We start from the raw sequence: 25,567 nt of genomic DNA, 5'->3' as shown, positions 1-25,567 counted from the left end.
TTCCCCTTTTCTCCTCTTTCTCTCCTCTTTCCCTTCTTTTCCTTTCTTCTCTCTCTCTTTTTTGCGGGGGGGGGGGGCAAGGCCCGCTCGACACCCCTGGATCCGCGCCTGTACATGATCAACTTTTTCTGATCGATTTCACACCGATTTCATAATGCAATCGCATGACCAGAACTCAACTTTATCTTTATCTTTAAGTGCGACAGGTATTTTCTATAACAGAAATCTAAACTACTGTAAAATAAACATAAAAACAAATGATTATGTTTTGCTTCTTAATGCTATAACATACATGTACATGTATGTGAAAGTTTTATACATCAAGACAGTGTGTCCCTTTTGTTTGATGAGCACAAAATGCTTATAATCAAACAAAAATTTGAAAATCATTTGAAAAAGTATGTACCAAAAATGCAGATTAATAATTATAGGAGTAATATGACAGGACAATAATAGGCCATAATGCGTAGTTCAACCTCCTAAAAAGATAATTTGCGAACTTTGATAAGATTTATTTAGACATCTGCTTTTCATTAAACTAAAAGAAATTGAAAGAGGAAGTGTTATTCAAATATATTTCCTCCTTGCGAAATCAGCTTGATCAGTACTCTACCGTACTGTGAGTCCAAAGAGATACTACAAATCTCTTTGGTGAGTCCAAAAAAAGTATACACTTAGAAAATTGTCATTTATTTTAAAAGTCAGCTATGGTATGGTTTGGTATCATTTTTGTGTGGTATGTGTTCACGCTTGGATGAACTGGGGCATTGTTTGCGAGAGTGCAAAAATCGACTTGCGCAAAAGTATTAAAGTGAGAGAATGAACTGAATGTATCAAATAAGATGCATTGCATATGCTTTTTTTTCAGAAGCAAGGTCACTCACAGACACACACACATACACACTCACATAGCACATTTAGATGCAGACTGACCGAGTCATTTGGGGGGAAACAATTCATTGTGTTATGTTAACTTTCATTATCGCATTATGATTGAATTCAAATTCCATTTTGATATTAAATAGTAAATTTGCGATTTGCTATCAGTATGACTAGCAGCCTCTAGGCTCTACTCTAGCATTTCCGTAAGAGGGGCAATGGGCACGCCCCCGACAAAACCCAAAGTACTCATAAACAAGTTCAAGTTCAAGTTCAAGTTTATTCAAACCAATCAAACACAACATTTTACAATCAATTGACACAAAAGAAATAAAAAAACATGATAGGTTTGGGACCCCGGAGAAGCAGAGCTTGTGATAAGGGGCCCCTTAAAAGGTACATAAACAAAAACAAAATAACAGTATTTAGAATAACCGATGACAAAAACATATTTACAATGATAACTAATGAGTAAATATGGGAACAGAAAAAAAGATAACACACATACACATACACACCCACGCACACACACACAGACACACCCACATACACACATACACACATGGCTTTCCAGGATTTACTTTAACATATTTTGTAATCTCTCAAAAAGATATTCTCGACATGTATGTTTAAACATAGGTAGTGTTGGACTGGATCTGATGTTTTGTGGCAACTTATTCCATTCTTTGATACAATTAATTACAAAAGAGTTCGAAGCAGTTTGTGTTCTCGCAAACGGCTGATGGATAAGATTTCTCTGACGTGTGTTGTACGAATGGACAGTCGAATTAACAATAAACGCATCTTTTAAAAATGAATTATTTTGAGCAGATTGAGATTTGAACATGAATATCAAACAATTCATGGAGACTAATTCATCAAGAGGCAACATCTGAAGTTGCACAAATAAAGGATTACTTGGACTTCTGTAATTTGAATTTGTAATGAGCCTGATAGCTTTCTTCTGAAGGACTATTAACTTGTTTATATGGCTCCTATACGTATTTCCCCATGCAACATTACAATAAGTTAAGTGAGGCATAATGATAGCATTATAAAGAGTTACTAAAGTTTGCTCTGGTAAAAAAAAGCGTAACTTAAAAATCACACCAACACTCCTCGAGACCTTGGTACAAACATTGCTGAGGTGATCTTTCCAAGTTAAATGATCATCAACTGTAACTCCAAGAAACCTTACATTTTGACTCCGGTTGATCAGATGACCACCTATTGTCAGGGGGTCAATATTATCTGGGATTCTTTTGCCCCTTGATCTAAAAACAACATATTGAGTCTTACTAGCATTTAACAAAAGTTTGTTGCAACAAAACCACTTAAATATATTGTGAACTTCATTATTTGCAGACAAAATCAGATTATGCATGTCTTTGTGGTGAGAGAGCAAGCAAGTATCATCAGCAAAAAGTGAATAAGTAAACAACTGAGATGAGTTTATAATATCATTAATATAAATCAAGAACAATAAGGGGCCCAGGACTGAGCCTTGGGGTACGCCATATTTTACCTTCCTAGATTGTGATTTAACTCCATTAACCACTACATACTGTAATCGATTATGTAAGTAATTTTTAAACCATTTCAAAGCTATCCCACGAATGCCATAATGCTCAAGCTTGCTTAATAATATATCATGATCAATAGTGTCGAATGCTTTCGATAAATCCAAAAACACACCAAGACAAAACTTCCCAGCATCAATTGCATTTATAATAGTGTTTACCAAATTCAAGACACCCATACTTGTAGAGCAATTCTTTCGAAAGCCAAATTGTTGTGGGATCAGAATATCATGAAGTCGAAGGAAGTCATCCAACCTTTTATACACTATTTTCTCTAGAATTTTTGAAAATATGGGTAACAAAGCAATTGGTCTATAATTCTCAATGTTCTTACGATCATTCTTCTTGAATACAGGGATTACTTTAGCTATTTTCAATTTGTTTGGGACAATACCCTGAAACAAGGACTTATTAAAAATATCACACAAGGGTTCAACAATGCATTGAATACAAGTTTTCATGACTTTTGGGGAAATGTCGTCAGAACCGCATGCCTTGGATGGTTTTAGAGTTAAAACAAAGTTAGAAATTTCATGAACAGACGTTGGTCTAAAGTACAAGGACGAGGAGTGATTCTGCACTGACAAAAATTGTTTGTATGATGTTTGGACAGGAGGAATTTCCTTGTTTATTTTAGAGGGCAAATCAATGAAATATTCATTAAAATATTTTGCTTTTTGTAAGTCTGATTTTAACAGTAAATCATTATGATACATATCATTTGGAAGTGGCGTCTTCTTCCCCCTCCCAAGCAAACCATTAATATGAGACCAAGTCTTTCTAATATCATTCTGAGTAGTTCGAAAAACATTATCATAATAATCCTTCTTACTTTGACGAACAAGGTTTGTCAACAAGTTTTTATAGTCAACATAACTTTTCCGATTAATCTCATTTTGGTTCTTAATATATGTATGATAAAGCTTATGTTTCTGATTAATAGATTTCAGAAGACTTGGAGTAATCCATGGTTTCCTGCATTTCTTCTTCACACTCAATTCAACTAAAGGGAAATGTAAATTATATAAGTTGGAAAAAATATGACTAAAATAGTCATAAGAAACATTTGCATCAAACAAGCTATATAAACTAGACCAATCAACTTGAAGAAGATCGCGTTGGAAATTATTCATTCTTTCATCAGTAATCACATAAATAAATAATCTAAATAATTTATTGTGTACCTTTCCTGTAGTGACTGCAATGCCTTTGTTAATGCTACAAATTGGCATGTGATCAGAGAAATCAGAACAGAATATTCCAGAATAGAAATGGTCTTGAACACAGTTTGTAAATATATTATCGATTAAGGTTGCTGAAGATGACGTGATACGAGTCGGTTTAGTGATTAGGGAAAGCAACCCAAACGAAAACATAAAGTCAACAAAATCTTTTACCTTTTCATCTACATCAACATTTAACAAATTGATATTAAAGTCACCCATAATATAAATGTCATTCCTTTCTTTACTCAGTATTTGCATTTCATGATCAAAGCCATCAATAAATGATCTAATGTCATTACCAGGTGCTCTATAAATGCATCCGACAATCGACTTTTTGTTTGCAATACTAATTTCTAAAAATACACATTCATAATAAGCATTAGCCATAGATAGATCATTACGTATCTTGTAATCAAGCCCATCTCGGACATAACATGCTACTCCACCACCTTTCTTATTTGATCGACAGACTTGAACAAATGAATATCCTGGAATATCAAACATAGCTACATCTGTAGATGGTTTGAACCAGGTTTCTGAAATACCAATAACAGAGAAATTATGTTCTATACAGGATAGTAATACTACCAGATCATCAAAGTTTTTAAAAAGACTTCTGGAGTTAATATGCATCAGAGAAAGTTTTTTATCGCCATTAAACTGGAAATCGCTGCAGTTGATATAGCTACACTCATTAACAACAGCATCATTAATATCTTCAAAATCATCATCCATGAGGAAGGATTAGATGTAAACAGTATATAAAAACAACAGATCTGAAGCGGTCATAAAAAATGTCAAATACCAAAACAGAGAGATAAAACAAAGCAGTTTGCGGAAAGCCATCACATTCATTCACATACAAGAACACACACACAGACACACTCAGAACGACATGAACATAAAAATATATAGAGATGTACAGAGTATATTGATAAAAAAAAGTGCAAGTGCACATAGTAAAAAGTGAAAGAGAAATAAGGCATAAAAAGGGAAAAAGAAAGATGTATAAAGAAAACAAGACGTAATAAACAGAGAGAATATATATATATATATATATATATATATATATATATATAAATGTAAGAGGGAAAACAAAAGGTGTAAAGAACGTTAGATAACGCACGGGTAAAAATGCAAACCTCTAGGAGAGGCACTTGGAAGTAAAAAGAAAAATAAAGAGTTACAAAGTCGCAGCTTGCTGCAAAGATGAGAAAAGTTTTTTGACTTGAAACCCCTCTTCGTTGGTCTTGAGGGCAGCCATGACTCTTCCATCAATCGACCAAGCCGCTTCCACCTTTGGATGGGTCGCCAATTTCATCAGAATTTTGTGGTTAAGTGAAGTTAAGTCCTCCTGGATGGAGATACCTGACCCCTTCAGCTTGCGACGCTCCTTCATCAACTCTGCCTTCAAAATAGTATGCCCCTACCTCCCGACAACCCCTTTAGCCCCAAATTCACATGACAACATGATTTTTTTTAAATGTATTTCTCTTAGGAGGAGGGGGCTTGTGTTTTGGTTCTTTTCTGGATTCCCCCCCCCCCCCTCCCTCCAATAAGAGATTCATTGGTTAGTCTATATTCATTAACAAAGAAGTGCTCCATGAATATCCCTTTTCATGTTTAACAAGAGACGGTGGTATGTAAATTCACCAGAGCTGACCACCTGTCTACAATAGACCATACAATACCAAAATAGAAGTTGCTATGTCAGAGATGTGTTCTACAGCACGTCTGACATAGCAACTCCTATTTTTGGTATTTTGGTATCACCAGGAAAAGAAAGGTAATGTGGAGGTATTGTATAAAAGTATGCAGTTCTTTTGTGGGCATGTGCTGAGCTGGGGGAAGTAACATCCCACTGTTTTTTTGTTAGCTCACTATTGATCGACAGATGATGTCATTTAGGGAATGAGATCTGGAGCATTTCTTAGGTTGAAGCTTAGCAGGTCTAAGAAATTTATTATTAAAAACAAAATAAGATCTATGAAATATATTTAGATGTTTGAATAACAAAATATGAGTTGTATGCAGCCCTGCACATCAACATGAATCAACTTATATCTGGATTTCGCCCGACCTTATCGTGTGTACAAAGTCCAAGTCATGCTCGTATACCGGCAACGGGTAATTGCGATTATATACCATACGGTGTCTTCAAAGCAATCTCTAACATCAGGATGATCAGGACATATTATTCTTGAGTGGAAACAAGATGGCTATTCGTCTTCATATTGCGCTTTGTGGTTTTCTCCTGGCATTAAGTCGTGTTATCCGTAAGCATTTATTTACTGTGTGTTTTACCATTTTTAGTGTTTTTTAATTTACAGACACTTGCCATATTTTATATCAACAATGAATCCTAATAGAGGCAGACGTTAAAGATGAATAAATCATATTTGTTAAGATCTCCCAATTTACGTTTGAAATGAAAACGTTTAAACAAAATTATTACATGAATGTGCTCCTTCTTTATATACGTTCATGACACGAGTAGCCAAGCCACTCTCTTGACCATTATGACAATTCTCATATTAATACCTTGCATTCGGCGCATATCTCTCCGATGCTGTTATGGAGATAGCAAAGTGTATGTGATTATTCCGGATACTATATATACTACAAGATAACGTAGCTTAATGTTCTGTCTGATTAATTGAAGTATGATCTGGTATGCAAAAGAATAGTGGGCTTATAGTGTTGGGAATGGGTAGTCCTATCGGAGGGATATGGGATTTTTTCTGACCCAAAATGATAAGAGTACACTTACCTATTATTTCTTCATATTAAAAATGCATAAAGATGTTTTGTTATAAAGCTACATTGCAAATTGTAAAGGGTATAATAAAACAACGATGAAGCTTTTTAATAAGCCAATTAGTGCTTTTCATGATCCCGCCATAATTATTTATATATGTATTTGTTATTGATTTGTAAATTGTTTTTAAAGTAGAAATAAATGGAATTGCAAAGTAAAATAAATAAAACAGGATCTCATTATCTTGGCCATATTAGTATTCCCACACAAGTCACAATATATATTGGGGAGAAGGATTATGAATTTAAAAAAAATAGTGCCGATATCTCTACGCAAATGATGCAAACACGTGATATTCTTGCATTTCACTTATCAAAAGAAAAGTTTGATATTTATAAAGTACATGCATTTATATTGTTTTGCTCTTGCAGACGCATCTAATAGTAACAACATCACCCTAACACCGACGAATTCTCAAGTGTCCTTTCGATTCAACAGTTCTGAACCATTTTGTGATCCTCCAATTTGCGATTATAACTGTGATATCTATGTGACAAGTCCACCGGGAACCATCCTGAATGCTACTTTTCTAGCTCTTCACGTTCCTGAAGATGACAAGATGACTATTAAAAATCTGAACACCAACGAGGTGATAGGGATAATTGATTGGATATCTTCAGTGATCGATCCGATCTTTTTGGATTCCTCGCAAATGAAGATCGAATTTGATCGTTGTGATGGCAGCAGTCCTTACTCCTATTTGGAAGCGGAATTTTCTTTTACTGGTAAGCATCTTTAAGTATTTTCAGTGGTGAACACAATATTTGTATGTGTTACAAGTGCGATGTTCACTTACATCACTACGACTATAACGACTCCACACTAAGATCTCTTCTAATTGCAAAGATTTAATCTCTCACTTTTGTTTATGTTCTGTCTTTTTACCCCTTGGCTTTAAATTTACCTCCAAACTTTCACATATTTGGAAAAAAAAGTACCTTATGCCACCCTTTATGTGCCATTTCCTTTCCAGTCCATTTGTTTGTTTAACTTTAATTTTTGTTTTACTTTGGTTTTCCTTGATGTTTTCATACCGATATAACCGTTATGCAGTTCACATTTAATCAGTTTTCATGCTCTGCAGACTCTGATACAGTATACTAAAAAAGGACATGTTGGCCCGAATTCACAAAGGAGGTTTGTCGACAAACCTTGGTTTTCGTACGTCATATGACGCGTTTTACGCGTTTTTTACAAACCTGGTTTGTAAAGAACAAAAGGAGGTTTGGCGTAACAAAAGGAGGTTTGAGCTCAAACCTTGCTTTGTGAATTCGGGCCTTTATGTTCTAGACGATCGGTTATCCCCACTATTCAATCTTCATAATATCGATTTACGAAACATGATACTTGTTCATAACTATTATTATGTCCTGTCGCGTTATTTGCCCTATCTAAGAATATTTATAATAGTTCATATTATGACATTGTATTTCTGCAACAATGATATAGTGAAGTTAAGAATAACAATTGTACAAAAAGACACTAAAATCTGATGATTCATTTTATATTCTTGAGAATTGATGAATCTTTGAAACAGATTGTCTCACCTGTAATGGAATGTAAAGCAAAGGTCAAAGTCATATGTTTCTGTCCTTGCTCCGATAATGAGTTGTTTGACGTACATTTAAGATCATAGAACATGCCAGGAGGAATAACCACTGTAACATGCAAGATATTTATAAAAACTCATGTTTATTCAAAATAAAGTCCTGCTTAAACCTTTTCAGATGAAAATGAAAATGTTTTAATCATGAATTTAATCATAAAAAATACTTGAAATTATTCAATTTAAAACTATAATTAAAGAATAACGATGATTTTCTTTTTGATATAAAGGGCTTTATACATGTACGTCAAATTATTTTGTTTTTTGTCTTTCTCTAAAATGTGCTTAAGAAACGCAAAGAGACGAACGTTTGTTGTCTATCTTTCTTTTTTCTGCGCATAGAATTGTGTTTCTTGTTGACCTTGAAATTCTTAATTCTTTAAGCTGATTTTGCATAGTAGCCAAACTAAGATTAAAAAAACTACCTTTGACTAAACATTTTACCACTTAAAGGCCCACTGCACTACTTGTAGCTACTTGCACCCTCTTTTTCTCATGTTTGAGCATCTCTTGGGGTGGATATGTGCGCATTATAAATGTTGTTATTATTATTATTATTTTGTTATTTGAGTTGATGAGATAACCACCTGTCCAGTGACCTCACAGGGTGGTCTAATCCCTCCTTTACACTAGTACTAATGAGCTTTAAGTGAATTCAGGTGTGAAATTCGTCTTTATATTTATGAAGTAGACTTGTTATAGGAACCCCTGCTGTGTAGTTTCACCAACCAACTCATTTTAGGGGAAACCCCCTTGACGTTTCCCCCCTTTATAAGTTATATAAAAGAAACATGTTAAGACAGCTATACACAGAACACCAAGATGTACCAAGATAAAACCAAGACAAAGTCAATATTTATACAAGATGTATCACGATTATGCGACATGTCATATACATTATGGTCTGCATTGACATTGTGAACATCATTTCTGAAATCACTGTACTGTCTCAACTAAAGCATTCTCACAAGAAATTGTTTCTAACTTTTGTGAAATCGCAAACAGATAAGACCTATCCTATGCACATTTTGAATTCAAACAAAATTTAGATATTCCGTGAAAATACCATGGTGTGTTAATCTTCTATACCTGGGCATAAGGACTGTTCTTTTCCCGGTACCCCGCCCCCATGATGACGTATTTGTCGCTTGGGAATCGTTCGCAGAAATGACCTAGAAATGACATTGATCATAATTTTCCTATCAATATCGACTATATACATGAATCTATGTGGATTTTTAAAGAAAATCTCAAAGCAAAGTGCACTGCAGTAGCGTTAATATTCTTGTTAGGTAACAGTTAACGTTAAACCTTCTGAAAATTGATATAAATTCGTCAGCAATTGTAAATATGCAAATTAAGAGTTGGTATTTTTTTTTTTTTTTTTTTTTTTTTTTGGGGGGGGGGGGGGGGGCTGAACTTATGTTCCCATCAATAATCAACTGCAGCTTAATCATTATAAATATGTTGTTCACCTACATGCCTGTTTTCAAGGTGGCGTATGGATTCTAGAAGAACCCTATAATAGCCGGCACGGGTGGGCTGTGGCATAGCTTGTTATTGACAAAATCCCGGAAAAAAATTTGTTTCCAAAGAGATTGGAATAGGAAAAAAAAGTTTTCTTGAGGACATTACTAATTTTACCCGCAAAATACTGGTATTGCGGGAAAGTGTGATAGATGTACAGGCATACAAGTGTTTTAGTGCTCATTCTCAATGTTATAGATCTTTATTCTAAAAGGTGGTTGTTCATGTATCAGGATTATTCAATGTTAGTTCAATCGCAACAATGATGTTTCCGCTCTTGTCTATCTTCCCTATCCCTATCAATCAGACCAATTACAAGATTCGTTCGTCCGGTCAAGCGCTGGTGCGTTCGCCCTGTCCGATACCTACCCCAGCATCACCATACAGAGTGTCAACCTATCTTCCTTGACTGACGTGGCAGCCACACTGCACTGGTTCATCACAGCCAGCTCTTACACCTGGATCCAGGTCGACATCTTGGACATGAATCCAGGAGAGGGTGGAGAAGTCTGCATCTTTGATACCTTCGATACCTATGGAGAGTGGGTGTGCATGAGGGATTCCGTGTCGTCGACCACCTGGTACTCGTACGATGACGAGATCAAGATGTCGTTTTACGTCAACGGAAATAGTCAGCTTGGTGCTGGCCTGACGGTGAAGCTGTCTATTGTTGGTAAATTCCTGAAACCATGTCCCAAAGACGTCAAATACATTTGTCACTGGTCTGGGAAAATTTCTGCCCCTATCAACAAAACATTTTGGATACACCATTGACACCTCATCAACTGTTTTGAAGAAGAAAAAAAGAAGAAGATGCATTTAGGTGTATAATAAGAGTGTACCTGGTTCTGGGCCCAATTAGTTCTAAGCCTTACAAGGCAATGGGGAGTTATTGGGCCCCCTTTTTGTTTTACATAAATTCTTTGATAAACCACTGACACCGCACCAACTGTGTTGAAGGAAAAAAATATCCTATGCATTTTCTGTGCATCAAGAGTGTATATGGTTCTGTGTCCCATGAGTTCTAAGCCTCACAAGGCAATGGAGGGATATGGGGCCAATATGGCCCGTTAGTTTAGCCTAGTGTTCCTGCAGACCAACATCCGATGTTATTGCTCATTAGTCCAACATAATTACGGTAAATAAGGGAAAGTTTTGGAGTGATGTTTAAGGCTAGTTTTCATATACTCGGACATTTGACAAGTACACCGTTTGGCATATTAGGACTAGATCTCACGAGGTATAGTAGAGGAAAAGCCTAAACAGATGGTATAAAAAGTTGGCATGGTGCTAAGGACATGAATCAAACCAAACGGGAAAATTATATTAAGTAGGATTTCTATAATTATAGAATTAGTGATAATAGATTCGATGGAGTCGCTGAAAAGATAATTTAGTCTTAAACAATTCAAGGGATTGTTGTAAAATTTAAGGCCTACAATGTCAAATTAGTTGACAGCAAACAATAATATACTACATCCGATGACATTAATCCGATTGAGGCTTACAGTACTCCAACAGAGCTGTATATTCACCAAGGCTATGTTCTTTCATTCTCCAACAGATCATTCAACATGGAATGGACAGTTTTTGACATTAGCAGCATGCAACCCCAATGTAATTGTTCAGGAGGTTGAGACCATAAGCTTTGTGACACCATACTTCAACCAATCCTTGGAAAATGTGAGATATCAATGCAGGATGTCTTTCACAAACGGGGACCCGTTGCAACCAACCAGCCTCGAGTACAATCATTTTGATGTTCCAGGCGAGGTTTCAGTTTTTACGGTAGAGTCCGGTCAGTTTGTAAACCTTGCAGATGCAACGGATATTAAAGTGGACATCTCTCCTGATTCACCAATCGTCTCCATATCACCAACTCACGAACTCGAAGTTGATGTGACTACAGGAAAGTACAATGGCACTGGAATCGGAATGATGGTGCAACCATATACAGGTGGTAAGAAATAAGACGTCCCTACATCATCCACTTCATTTAAAGAATCTGAAATTCGTCCCGTGGAATAGTACAATATCATGATTCATCATATTTACAGTATATCATGGTAGAAAATAGCCAACACGTCCTCATTTGAAAAGATACATATTTTAACTTTCCTTTGAAAGAAGGATAAACATCATGACGTAAGTCATCAAATCTAACATTTGCCCTTTGTGTTTTTATCAAATATGATTGTGACATTACATCTGCTCTAAAATTAATGGAGAAACTTTGTTCTGCCATGATAATAAGCATCTGCTGGGTATTACTGAAAATAAAAGATAATAGATAGGGATCGTGTGTGTATGTGAGTGCATGAAAGAGATAGAAAGAGACAAAGAATAGGAAATTAAATGACAAAATTCAAATGAAGAAAAGAACGTCATGAAATCTTGTGGCAGATATTTCATTTGACATACATATTATTTAACAAAAAGGAAGAAATTGTTTCTTTGGGTAGAAGAAGATTACAATATTTCTCTCGATATGCGTCCGTGTTCATTCGTGCGTATGTGCGTGTGTGTTCGTGTGTGCGTGCACGTGTTTACGTGTGTGTGTGTGCGTGTGTGTACGTGTGTGCGTACTTATTTAGTATATTTTTCTTGAGTTGAGAATGTTAGCAGACATCCACTGAGTGAGTAGTGTGTGTGTGGGGGGGGGGGGGGGTGGGTGGGTATTTGTGTGGTTGGGTGGGGGTGTTTGTGTGAGGGATGGGGCAAGGAGGGGGCAGTGAGGATCAGGCATTGTTCCAGTTAAATTACCTCCAGATTTGTTTAATTTTTTTTTTATATAAGTGAATAACATTTACAATTGTAGTGCGTCCCAGAAAAAACGAAACCGAGAATCATCGATGTTTTATCATAACTTAATCACAATTATAATTAATAAATGACATATATTTGGAAAGCGTAGATCCTCCTCGTTCATTTGATGCAACTTTTATGATGCATATGTCACGCATGAGTGATTAAAAGCAATTTTAAGAGAGGAAACCAAAAAGTCATTTGGCGGGCGATATCTGAATTTTAAAGGGAAAATTACATTTCTAGAAAGTTCAATTTTTCTCCTTTCATATGGCACCTCAATCAGGAAAAATGAGCGAGGAATAAAAAAAGTTCTGTTTGTTTAAAGTAATGCTCGCATTTCCATAATTTGATCAAACGGGTTCGTTTTTTACTGGCTTCTTGCCGTTGCAACGAGCAAAGTTGAGAAAAGACTTAACTCCGTTTCGTTGACGATCAGCCATGCACAAAAGAGACTAAAGACCTGATGCATGGCTGATCTTCAACGAAACGGAGTTAAGTCTTTTGTCAACTCTGTTTGTTGCTACTGCAGGCAGCCAGTGAAAACGAACTCGTTGGATCAAATTATGGAAATGCAAGCATTTTTTTTAAACAAACAGAACTTTTTTATTCCTCGCTCATTTTTCCTGATTGAGGTGTCATATAAAAGGGCAGAAATTGAACTTTCTAGAAATGTATTTTTCCTCCTTGAAATTCAGATACCGCCCGCCGAATGACTTTTTGGTTTCCTCTCTTCAAATTGCTTTTAATCACTCATGCGTGAAATATGATTCATATGAGTTGCGTCAAATGAAAGAGGAGGATCTAAGCTTTACAAACATGTGTCATTTCTTAATTATAATTGTGATTAAGTTATGATAAAACATCGATAGTTCTCGGTTTCGTTTTTTTCTGGGACGCACTGTATATTATGTTTAGGTACTTATACGTTTACTTTGTTGCTAAGTTATATATATACTGCAAATTAGTTTTTGTTTAAGTATGTTTATGTAAAAGCAATCAATATTGAACACATTTATTTTATTCAATAGTATGTTATGGTTTGTATTACACATTTGGAGAAATAAACAAAATTGCTTATACAAATATTTAAAAAGTGTGTGCGTGTGTGTGTGAGAGAGAGAGAGAGAGAAAGAGAGAATTAGAGGGGAGAGAGAGAGAAAGAGAGAAAGAGCGTGGAACCTAATCAAGCCATACAATTTCTCAATCTTTCTTCTCCATAGACACAGCGAATAGAGGGCCAGAGCCCATGTCATCCTTTGGCGTCGCCATCGAGCTCGACGACAACTCCTACTTACAGGAGTTCACCACCCTTGGTTACCCAACTCTTCCCGAAGGCGATATCAACATCAGGTGGTTGTTCGACAAACCCATCACGGATACGGCCATCAAGGTTGAGTTCATTGACTTTGATATCGGTGCAGCTACACTGTTCGGTCACATTGCAGAGACTGCCCCTCCCCCATGGGAGTTCACGGGATCGACCCTGCCGGATGATATCCGCACGGAGACACAGAGGCTTACACTACTGCTACGATCAGACATTGTATGCTGCAAACGAGGGATTCACTTCAACGTGACACTAATAACACGTAAGATGTATTCTTTTGATAACTTAATTGTTTTGTTTAAAAGTAGTCCTAAATTTAATCAATGTAAACGGTCTTGGCAATTTAACTGTATTATTTAAATTTTGAAAGAAAAAGATTAACACTTCGAAAATTAGTCGGAATGTGATAGCGGAAGCGTGAACAAGTTTAAAAGGCCATATCGGGATTTTCCTGTATTATATCTCTTAATGCCCTTTATAGAAACACTTGTTCTCAATATTATTATTATCATTACTATTATTATGAATATTATCATCGTTATTCATATTATTGTATTTATTAAAACTACCCCAACCCCCATAAAACTATCTTGGCAACAAAACAATTATTGTTCTGTGCTGGTAAATATGGAATGAAAGGGAAAACCCCGGCCTCTCCCGAAAACAAATAACGATCGCTTATTACGAGCAACTACCCCAACCCCCATAAAATAAAAAATATATTTAAAATTAATCGTCGGTCAAATCTTAATAAAAATGATGACTATGCGTCAACTTGATCGTACTAAACTTTGGCCGCTATTCTGACTATCTTGGCAGCAAAACAATCATTATTCTGTGCTGGTGAAAATGGAATAAAAGGGAAAACCCCGGCCTCTCCCGTAAACAAATAACGATCGCTTATTACGAGCAACTACTCAAAGGTGAATTCAAGTCCCACCCCCACCCCTCCAAAGGACCTATACTATTTATTATAGTAATTAAGGTACTTAAACTATTTCTATATGTATGATTCAAATTTCCAGAGTAAGGAAATAAACCCGACCGTTTACTAAAAGACTGGTACAATCACAGTATAATTAGATGAAGAACGATTTAACGTACCATTTTCCCTTTTCTCTTATCCTTATTACTAGGGACTTTTTGATTTGCACGACGAGAACATGGACTGCTCGTGTGACATCCTTTTAGGGCAATTAATGTGACGTCCCTGACAGTCCCTTAAAATGACGTCACATTGCCTTAAAAGGATGTCACACGTCGCAACCCACGTTCTCGTCGTGCAAATCTAAAAGTCCCTAATAATAATAGAAAGAAGGCATCAATAACAAATTAAGTCTCATGTGACATCGGTCTCTACGTTTGCAGTCTGTCACCTATACTGCAGAAAATTCTTTCCTTCAGCAATCTTTCTTTACCTTCCTAATACCACACACAATCTTCCTCGAACATTCTTTAACAAATTTGTATTTCATTCTTTTCCAGTGAACAATGAATGTTTGAATTCACCATGTAATAACGGAGGAACTTGCTATGATGATTTGGAATCCTTCCGATGCATCTGTCCTACCGGTTACATTGGAGATCTTTGCCAAAATCGTAGGTTCCTTCATTTTCCTTGCCCCTTTGTTGAGGATTTGACAGTAACCTGTGTAGGCCTATCCAAAACGGTGATACGGGGGGGGGGGGGGGGGAGTTTAGTCCCCTCGACTGCCCCCTATTTTGTTAAACGGAACTCTCGGAAATTAACAACTCTACAGTGTGTCCCGAAAAAAACTATACACTTTTGAAATGGCTGCCGAATAACAAATATATGATTCTAGGGGGGAAAGTTATATATGTATGGAAAGCTCATATACTCAGCTTTCATATGACACCAAAAAGTTGCGAAAATAATTCATGCTCGGGTGAGCACTGCTCACTTTTGTAAAGGGTATGAAAATTTGGTTGCGCAGGAATTAGCCTTCCAATTTGTGAGAGGTAAATCCTTTGGAGCTTACGGAATTGAGGATGATATGACCAATTTATGATCAATTGTGATAAGTTTGGGTTTGCTGAGTGAAATGTTTGGTTTATGGGATTAACATTTTATGCATGACTTAACAGGAATTGCATTTTTTTATTGTAGCACTGTAACTTCACTGGTAGACTCAGGTGTGTTTATGGGAGTCAGGATGGGGTGATGGTACATGTTGTAATTTCCATGTTACAAACTGTTATTCTCTTACATTTGTGACTTTGAATAAAAAATTAAATTCCTGTTCCGTGCATAAAAGTTTGGTTTAATAAACCATGAAATTCACTCAGCAAATCATGAATGTATCATATCACCCTCAATGTTGTAAGCTCCAAAGGATTTACCTCTCACAAATTGGAAGGCTAATTCCTGCGCAACCTAATTTCCATACCCTTTACAAAAGAGAGCAGTGCTCACCCAAGCATGAATTATTTTCAAACTTTTTGGTGTCATATGAAAGTTGAGTATATGAGCTTTCCATACGTATATAACTTTTCCCCCTAGAATCATATATTTGTTATTCGGCAGCCATTTCAAAAGTGTATAGTTTTTTTCGGGACACACTGTATAATGACATATATTTACTTGTCAGATTCCTAAGACATCTCACCCTTAAAGACGCCCTAGTGTCAACCCTTCCTTTGTGTATCGACATATTGTAGGCCTATTCAAATTATAGGAATAGCCTATAAATAGAAAAAATTCAAAATTCTTGGAGAGACCACAACAATGGATCAAGGAAACAGAAGAGAGCCTTGAATTGAAGGAATTCATAACTTTTTTTACACTATTTTATATCATTATGCACATGGTTTGCGAATTCACTGGTTAAATATTAATTCATACTTATATAGCTATACTTTATTCTTTGAGGTACGCTGGCCAAAGTCTGTAACTAAGTATACACCCAAACAAATCATTTTTCATGTTGGTACACAGGCAAAGTTCAATTATTAACATGAATGCGTAATTACCTTTCCATAATTATGTCGTAAATTATGTTTTTTCATCTCACAAACTAAACTACAAGCTGATTATCGAAACAATCTATAACTTAATCACAAATAATGTTAGTGCAAACAGACGTGTTGATAAAACCCGTGATATGTTACTCGTTAAAGGGTTCCGGTAAGTACGCTGGCCAAAGTCTGTAACTAAGTATACACCCAAACAAATCATTTTTCATGTTGGTACACAGGCAAAGTTCAATTATTAACATGAATGCGTAATTACCTTTCCATAATTATGTCGTAAATTATGTTCTTTTCATATCACAAACTAAACTACAAGCTGATTATCGAAACAACCCATAACTTAATCACAATTAATGTTAGTGCAAACAGACGTGTTGATAAAACCCGTGATATGTTACTCGTTAAAGGGTCCCGGTAATTTTATCTCAGATTCTGAAACAAAATTCTGGATTTAGCTTATGCTGCAATGATAATTATAGTCAGTGGCGGATCCAGGGGGAGGGGGGACACAGGGGGCATGTGGTCCCCGGCCAAAAAAAATATGTTAAAATCAGCCCTAAATTCGCCTAAAATGTACTGAAAAACAGGGGCGTGCCCCCACGACCAAATTTTTTTAAATGAAATGTTGTATAAAAAAAAAAAAAAAAAAAAAATATGCAAATGGCTAACCTAAAATAAAACGGTGACTTTAACCCCCCCAACGGATCAAAATGTCAATTTTAAAAATTTTGTGACCAAAACAAAAGAAAAAAGTGTCCCCTTACACTTTAATGGAGGCTTTAACATTGAAACCATGTATTCACTTGAGAAACGCCAACATTCATAATTGTCAGACTGGTATTGTTATTTTATTAACAGTAATTACAACGGCTGGGTCAAGCCCTCAAACATCACCACAGAGTTCAACTACAGGTAGGAAAATAATGCATGATGTAATGTAAATCCCTTCAATAGAACGGTTTTAAAACCTCTTATAATTTCGATGTAATAGCCATAACTTATAGTCATTTGAAATTGCAAGTTTGTACCTATTTGGATTTTGAATTAAAGTCATACATGATTTTAACATTTTTCTTTTTACGTCTCAGTTATGGTATGATTAAAATATTGGATGGAAATAAAGTGTTCTTAAATAGCCAAGCATGGATTACTTGAAAATATGGAATACACAATTTTGTTTCGCTCATATTTGGGACATTGTGTATTGCATACGTTAAGTATACCACTCCAAGAATGTACCCCCCCCCCCCCCCCCCCCCATTAGCATGTCAGAAAATCTCGAAGAATATTGTGCCCCTCGTTTTCACAAATCCGAGATTCGCCCTTGCTATCGATAGGCTTCGTCATAAATGTTTTCTTTTATTTTGAGCAGACATTACAAAGATTACAACCCCAAGTGCATCTATCTCAGACGAAACAGGTACGAACTATCACATGAGACTATGTATTCTTTATTGTAGAAAGGGTCTATATATTCTTTAAACGGCATAACGAAATTTTTGTACGTAAAATATGGAAGTTACCTGTGGAAATAAACATGATAAGGAATTATTATTATTTCATATGGAAATAAATAAAATTACACGATACGGACAAAATTTAGTGTAAAGTCCAAAACAGAGAAATCGGAAAAATGTGATACGGTGCGATTGTAGTCATTTATTTATTTATTTAAAAATATTTATTCAGGATAATTTTGTTTACAGCAAGCCCATGGTGTATTAATAATTGTTAGCATGATATGTCTGCATTTTTTGCTAATGTTGTTTTTATGGACTTGATTATGAACCCTTGTAAACCTTATCATCATGGGCTTACAGTCATGGGTGACAGTAAGTTATTGAACATATTTACAAAAGGTCAAAACCGAATAAGCTCTCTTTACATAATCATGTATACAATTAATACTATGTTCTTGAGGTCAATGATGTGTGTGTGTGTGTGTGTGTGTGTGTTTGTGGGGAGCTGGTTGTGTGCGTGAATTTGTATGTAAGCTGTGTAAGTGTGATGGGGACAGAAAAGAAGATATTCTGACTAGTTTATAAATATTCTGACAGAGATTGTTTCACATATTATTTTAGATGCCTCGACACGTGTCCCATCTACGCATGAAACATCAACATCCACATTTACAGCTCGCAGTGGTAAGGATCATGACAAACTATTCTAGCTTTTATTGAACTTGTTGCATGGTACAAAGTGTTTGATGATCTTGTACAACTAGGCAAACATCATAATGATAACTTGATGAAAGTGATGATCTTTCAATTGATATGATCGCAAAACCTTTCAAGAAATCAGTCTAAGGCAATTTTGGTAGTCTAGTATAAGCGTTACCTATTGAAATGGGCGAACATGGCTCAGGGTGAAACATTACGTAATCCGAAAATGAGTCCATAGACAATACGATAAGTTATTGAATTTGCCTTTAAGTAGGCACCCGAAGAAAATTCACGACAAGTGATAATTATGTACAAATTATATATAGATGGAAAGATTTTCTCTTGGAAAACACGAATAATTTGCTGAACAATCATATAAATATCATGGAAAGACGTAAAATGCAGTGTTGTTGCTAACTGTGTCTCGCATATGACGTCATGAATCTTTACGCTCTACAGAGGACCGTTGAAGGCAGAAAATCTGGTTCTCAAAATTCAAAATTCTTGGAGAGACCCCAAAAATGGATCAAGGAAACAGAAGAGAGCCTTGAATTGAAGGAATTCATAACTTTTATTACACTATTTTATATCATTATGCACATGGTTTGCGAATTCAATTGTTAAATATTAATTCATACTTATATAGCTATACTTCATTCTTTGAGGTACGCTGGCCAAGTCTGTAACTAAGTATACACCCAAACAAATCATTTTTCATGTTGGTACACAGGCAAAGTTCAATTATTAACATGAATTTTTTTTAATGAAATGTTGTAAAAAAAAAAAAAAAAAAAAAAAAAATATGCAAATGGCTAACCTAAAATAAAACGGTGACTTTACCCCCCCCCCCCCCCAACGGATCAAAATGTCAATTTTAAATATTTTGTGACCAAAACAAAAGAAAAAAGTGTCCCCTTACACTTTAATGGAGGCTTTAACATTGAAACCATGTATTCACTTGAGAAACGCCAACATTCATAATTGTCAGACTGGTATTGTTATTTTATTAACAGTAATTACAACGGCTGGGTCAAGCCCTCAAACATCACCACAGAGTTCAACTACAGGTAGGAAAATAATGCATGATGTAATGTAAATCCCTTCAATAGAACGGTTTCAAAACCTCTAATAATTTCGATGTAATAGCCATAACTTATAGTCATTTGAAATTGCAAGTTTGTACTTATTTGGATTTTGAATTAAAGTCATACATGATTTTAACATTTTTCTTTTTACGTCTCAGTTATGGTATGATTAAAATATTGGATGGAAATAAAGTGTTCTTAAATAGCCAAGCATGGATTACTTGAAAATATGGAATACACAATTTTGTTTCGCTCATATTTGGGACATTGTGTATTGCATACGTTAAGTATACCACTCCAAGAATGTACCCCCCTCCCCCCCCCCCCCCCCATTAGCATGTCAGAAAATCTTGAAGAATATTGTGCCCCTCGTTTTCACAAATCCGAGATTCGCCCTTGCTATCGATAGGCTTCGTCATAAATGTTTTCTTTTATTTTGAGCAGACATTACAAAGATTACAACCCCAAGTGCATCTACCTCAGACGAAACAGGTACGAACTATCACATGAGACTATGTATTCTTTATTGTAGAAAGGGTCTATATATTCTTTAAACGGCATAACGAAATTTCTGTACGTAAAATATGGAAGTTACCTGTGGAAATAAACATGATAAGGAATTATTATTATTTCATATGGAAATAAATAAAATTACACGATACGGACAAAATTTAGTGTAAAGTCCAAAACAGAGAAATCGGAAAAATGTGATACGGTGCGATTGTAGTCATTTATCTATTTATTTAAAAATATTTATTCAGGATAATTTTGTTTACAGCAAGCCCATGGTGTATTAATAATTGTTAGCATGATATGTCTGCATTTTTTGCTAATGTTGTTTTTATGGACTTGATTATGAACCCTTGTAAACCTTATCATCAAGGGCTTACAGTCATGGGTGACAGTAAGTTATTGAACATATTTACAAAAGGTCAAAACCGAATAAGCTCTCTTTACATAATCATGTATACAATTAATACTATGTTCTTGAGGTCAATGATGTGTGTGTGTGTGTGTGTGTGTGTGTTTGTGGGGAGCTGGTTGTGTGCGTGAATTTGTATGTAAGCTGTGTAAGTGTGATGGGGACAGAAAAGAAGATATTCTGACTAGTTTATAAATATTCTGACAGAGATTGTTTCACATATTATTTTAGATGCCTCGACACGTGTCCCATCTACGCATGAAACATCAACATCCACATTTACAGCTCGCAGTGGTAAGGATCATGACAAACTATTCTAGCTTTTATTGAACTTGTTGCATGGTACAAAGTGTTTGATGATCTTGTACAACTAGGCAAACATCATAATGATAACTTGATGAAATTGATGATCTTTCAATTGATATGATCGCAAAACCTTTCAAGAAATCAGTCTAAGGCAATTTTGGTAGTCTAGTATAAGCGTTACCTATTGAAATGGGCGAACATGGCTCAGGGTGAAAAATTACGTAATCCGAAAATGAGTCCATAGACAATACGATAAGTTATTGAATTTGCCTTTAAGTAGGCACCCGAAGAAAATTCACGACAAGTGATAATTATGTACAAATTATATATAGATGGAAAGATTTTCTCTTGGAAAACACGAATAATTTGCTGAACAATCATATAAATATCATGGAAAGGCGTAAAATGCAGTGCTGTTGCTAACTGTATCTCGCATGTGACGTCATGAATCTTTACGCTATTACAGAGGACCGTTGAAGGCAGAAAATCTGGTTCTCAAAATCAACATTCTTGAGAGATGATTACTGCTTGCGCCAAACATAATTATTTTTAAGAGGGAAGTTGTTCTATTTGATCAGTGAGGCTTCCCCTTTGCAATGAAACAAATTTTGCATCAATTCAAAACACTTTTGATTCTTCGGGTGACTACTTTGAAAGTCTTTGCTATCGTGTTAGTAGGCTACAAGGAAGTACATATTTATCCTTCAGTAGCATACATACGGTTGTGAGGAACATAATTAGGAACATAATCAGTATCACCCAAAATGCCAATGTACTATACCGTACTAAACCTATCAGATTGCCGTTTTCAGATTAAGCAGGTTTTTTTTCTACAGCTCATAAATGAAAGGTAATATAGGCCTAGTTGTAAATAAATCATGTAATTTATTGTATAATTGATTGTTGTAAAGCGCATAGAGAATTTATTATTATGCGCTATATAAAAATGACTTTATTATTATTATTAAATAAAATGACATGTTGAATATACACAATTCGTCCCTATAGTGACGGTAGTGAGGAAAATCGTAACGCAAAGTGAATGCAATTTTTTTCACTACCGTGACTTCGTGAAAACAGGGACAAATTATGATATGTTTTCAGACAATATTTCTATGTGCAAGATAGTTGCCTTGTCAGTAGGTATGTTAGACATTCCTTGTGATCCGATTATCTTGTATAAGTTTATTTGCAATGTAATGCTTTTGATCTTGTGATTTTAGAACCACTATAATTGTCAACGTTGCGATCTATAACGGGTAAGCAAAGTTTGTTCATCAGCAATCGTTCTCAGACCCCGCCCCCCCCCCCCCACTCCGTGAACGGAGGGATACCAAGCGTGTTCCCAAACTCTCCGGCTCGTAACAAAAGAAAAAGGTCTACCCGTATTGACTTTACACACCGGACTTTTGCTGAAAGGGGGGGGGGTGCTAAAAAGGCTCGTATAACAAAAGAAAAAGATCGACCCGTATTGACTTAACACACCGGACTTTTGCTGAAAAGCAGGGGGAGGTCGCTGGGAACACGCATATGCGTTCCCTAAATAACAATGAGTGGGGGCAGGCGCGTACGCAGGATTTTTTCAAGGGGGGGGGGGGGGTTTAACATTTATAAATCGGGCCGAAATTTTCGCAACGACTCAGCCAGCCGCTGAATAAGCGGGGGGGGGGGGGGGGGGAGGTAAGAGGTCACTTTTTTTTTTTTTTGGTCCCCCAAAAAAAATCACAACGACTCAGCCGACCGCTGAATAAGCGGGGGGGGGGGGGGGTAAGAGGACACATTTTTTTTTTTTTTTTGGGGGGGGGGGTCTCGGAATTTGAAATTAAAAAAAAAAAAACAAAAAACAAAAACCAAAAGGGGGGGTTTAGAGAAATTTAGGGGGGGGGGGTTACACACAAAAAATTACCAAAGGGGGGGGGGTTTAACCCCCCAACCCCTCCCCCCTGTGTACGCGCCTGAGTGGGGGGGGGGGGGAGGGGCGGGTCTCAGACTTGTAAGAACAGCAATAAAAACGATATTATGTATTAACTGAGCTAATTTACCTCTTTCTAACTCATAGCCTCCCATAAGGCTGCATGCATGCTATCGTTAAAGTGCTTTGTACATGCCAGCAAGCCATTGATTCACTGCCCTGTGTGTGCTTGCACGCATACACAATAGCAGTTGTTGTTCATGCTCATTGTAGTGTACTTTTTTTTTTGCACGCGCTATTCGTAGAACCATCGCGTTAATCAGATTATCTCAAAATAAACTTGGCACGGAGGGAATTTGGGGCTTGATACAATGGGGATTGGCCCTGTGGCATGATAAGAGCTAATGTTACAGCCAGCCTTACTTTATTCTACATATATTCTTTTGTCATGTGTTAATTTGCAATATTTGTTTGTTATATATTTGTTAAAATGCAAAGAAAAAAAGAAAATTAAACAGAAATAAATAAATCAAATCAAATCAAATCAAATCAATGTCAGAGACTGATATTCGTGTAAAATTCTAAAAAGTCATAAGATTTTGGTGAAATGAGCTATCATTCACTTTTAATTATTTCCCTAATCAATGTTCAGACAAAACGACTATTGATAACTATTACGGATAATAACAAACTGAGTGAGGTAGTGAGTAGCTGATGAGGACTTTGGTGATGGGTAAGGAAAAGGCGATACATAATGGCAAAATATCATCCTATAATGTCTTTAAATTTCGTCTTGCAGATAAATCAAACGATGTGCTCATCATCGCTTTAAGTACCAGTCTAGTACTCGCCTTTCTACTCATCACATTCCTCGTCTGTGTGGTGGTTTACCGAAGTGGGAAACAAGCACGTGGTGCGTCACGCACCAACCCTGAATTTTGCTCCCAAAACGACCTCATTCCGGCAAACAATTCATCTCATCGATACCAAGAAGGGCCTGGCTCCAACATCAATCACCAGTACATGTCAGCAGAGAGCACGGCTACCTATGTTTACCCACCTCCCTTCCTCCCGATCGGCCTCCTGAGTACGAGACAATCCCACCTTTGAAGGAAGGAGGGGCACATGGGGGCGACTACCTAGAACTGGACAGTTCCGCCATTGGTGGTGTTGATTATGAGAAGCTCCGTGAAGATAAAGCTCATTCACCAGGGAACCGAAATCCACCTGAGTACGCCTCTATCATACCCGTGGGCCCTGCTCAGAATCGCGTAAGTCATAAAGATATATTGACTGCTATGAGAGGCATGGTTCTTTATATAGGCACAAGAGGACTTTACATCCTTCTATGAAACCGAGGTGCGCCACGCCGAGGGGTCGTAATAGGATGTAACGTCCCCGAGTGCCTATCGAAACAAGTATGCCCCGAATACTAGAGCAGTAAATATATCTTTTATATACCATAAAAACAGTCAAAGAATACATGTGCGATTCACTTACCAATCATGGGGTCCACGCATCTAAAAACTGTGAACCAGTAGTACAGTAAAAGCAAAACTGTGCTCCTGAAGAACAGAACATTTTAGCGATCTAATCGCACTGCGATTATGGTATCCGCGCTCGAGCTCGCACAAAGTAATTTTTTACCCTAAAACCAATGGGGATCACAGCAAAATTTTACAACCCCGCATTTTTTGCGGGCAGTAGTTAAACTTTTTCGGGCATAGTTAAAAGCACAACTTAAAATCAGATTAAAGGATTGGGAAAGATTCTTAAAGTAAGGTATATAATAATTATTATGCTACGTAGGGGGACATCGCGGGAAAAAAAAAGAAGCAAACAAAGTTTTGACACTTTGGCATAATGTTTGACACCTTTCTAGATTTATTCCTGCCTTTTTGGTGTAATTTTACCTTTTAATATATAAATAGGTATATTTGAATGATTTTTTCACTTCAATTTTGGAACAGGATTCTCAGTATTCCCAGGACTATATTGAGCCTATCAGCAGTATACCGATGAGTGGCACCACATATCTACCGTCTGGTGTTAATCCGGAGCAAACCACAACGTTCCACAGGTGAAGACATGGAAGATTTGTTTCGGGGAATTCCACCCTGATATGAAGTTAGTTTTGACAGGAGCAGAAAAGTCAGAGAAACAGATCGGTGAAAGCAATCAGATAAGAATAAGGAAGTTATGAAACACAATTTTACAACTCGTGACGGACTATGTGAGATCCTCTCCAATTGAAATGATATTTTCCCTCAAGAAAATATGTAATCATGCATTCCCTCTAGATATAATCATTGCACATATATTTTATTGTATTTCTACACAAACCCTGTATCGAAAGATACATACATTCATAATTCATCTACAACTAATTAGGAAATGAAATTAACAGAAAGACACGTC

The 25,567-nt window shown here is 36.3% G+C and overlaps 1 protein-coding gene across 1 annotated transcript; it reads left to right on the top strand.

Moving 5' to 3' along the window:
- Positions 1–5,860: 5,860 nt before the first annotated feature.
- Positions 5,861–25,233, top strand: LOC105439494. Its single transcript, XM_030973447.1, has 9 exons — positions 5,861–5,961; positions 6,875–7,228; positions 9,944–10,309; positions 11,201–11,596; positions 13,665–14,033; positions 15,257–15,370; positions 17,621–17,674; positions 24,170–24,420; positions 25,120–25,233. Exons 1-9 carry the CDS (start codon positions 5,901–5,903, stop codon positions 25,231–25,233), a joined length of 2,079 nt encoding a protein of 692 aa, XP_030829307.1. The 5' UTR covers positions 5,861–5,900.
- Positions 25,234–25,567: the final 334 nt, after the last annotated feature.

This window comes from Strongylocentrotus purpuratus, unplaced genomic scaffold (assembly GCF_000002235.5).
Source record: "Strongylocentrotus purpuratus isolate Spur 01 unplaced genomic scaffold, Spur_5.0 spur5_scaffold_6, whole genome shotgun sequence".
NCBI lineage: Eukaryota > Metazoa > Echinodermata > Echinoidea > Camarodonta > Strongylocentrotidae > Strongylocentrotus > Strongylocentrotus purpuratus.
This window is presented reverse-complemented; position numbering and strand designations above follow the sequence as displayed.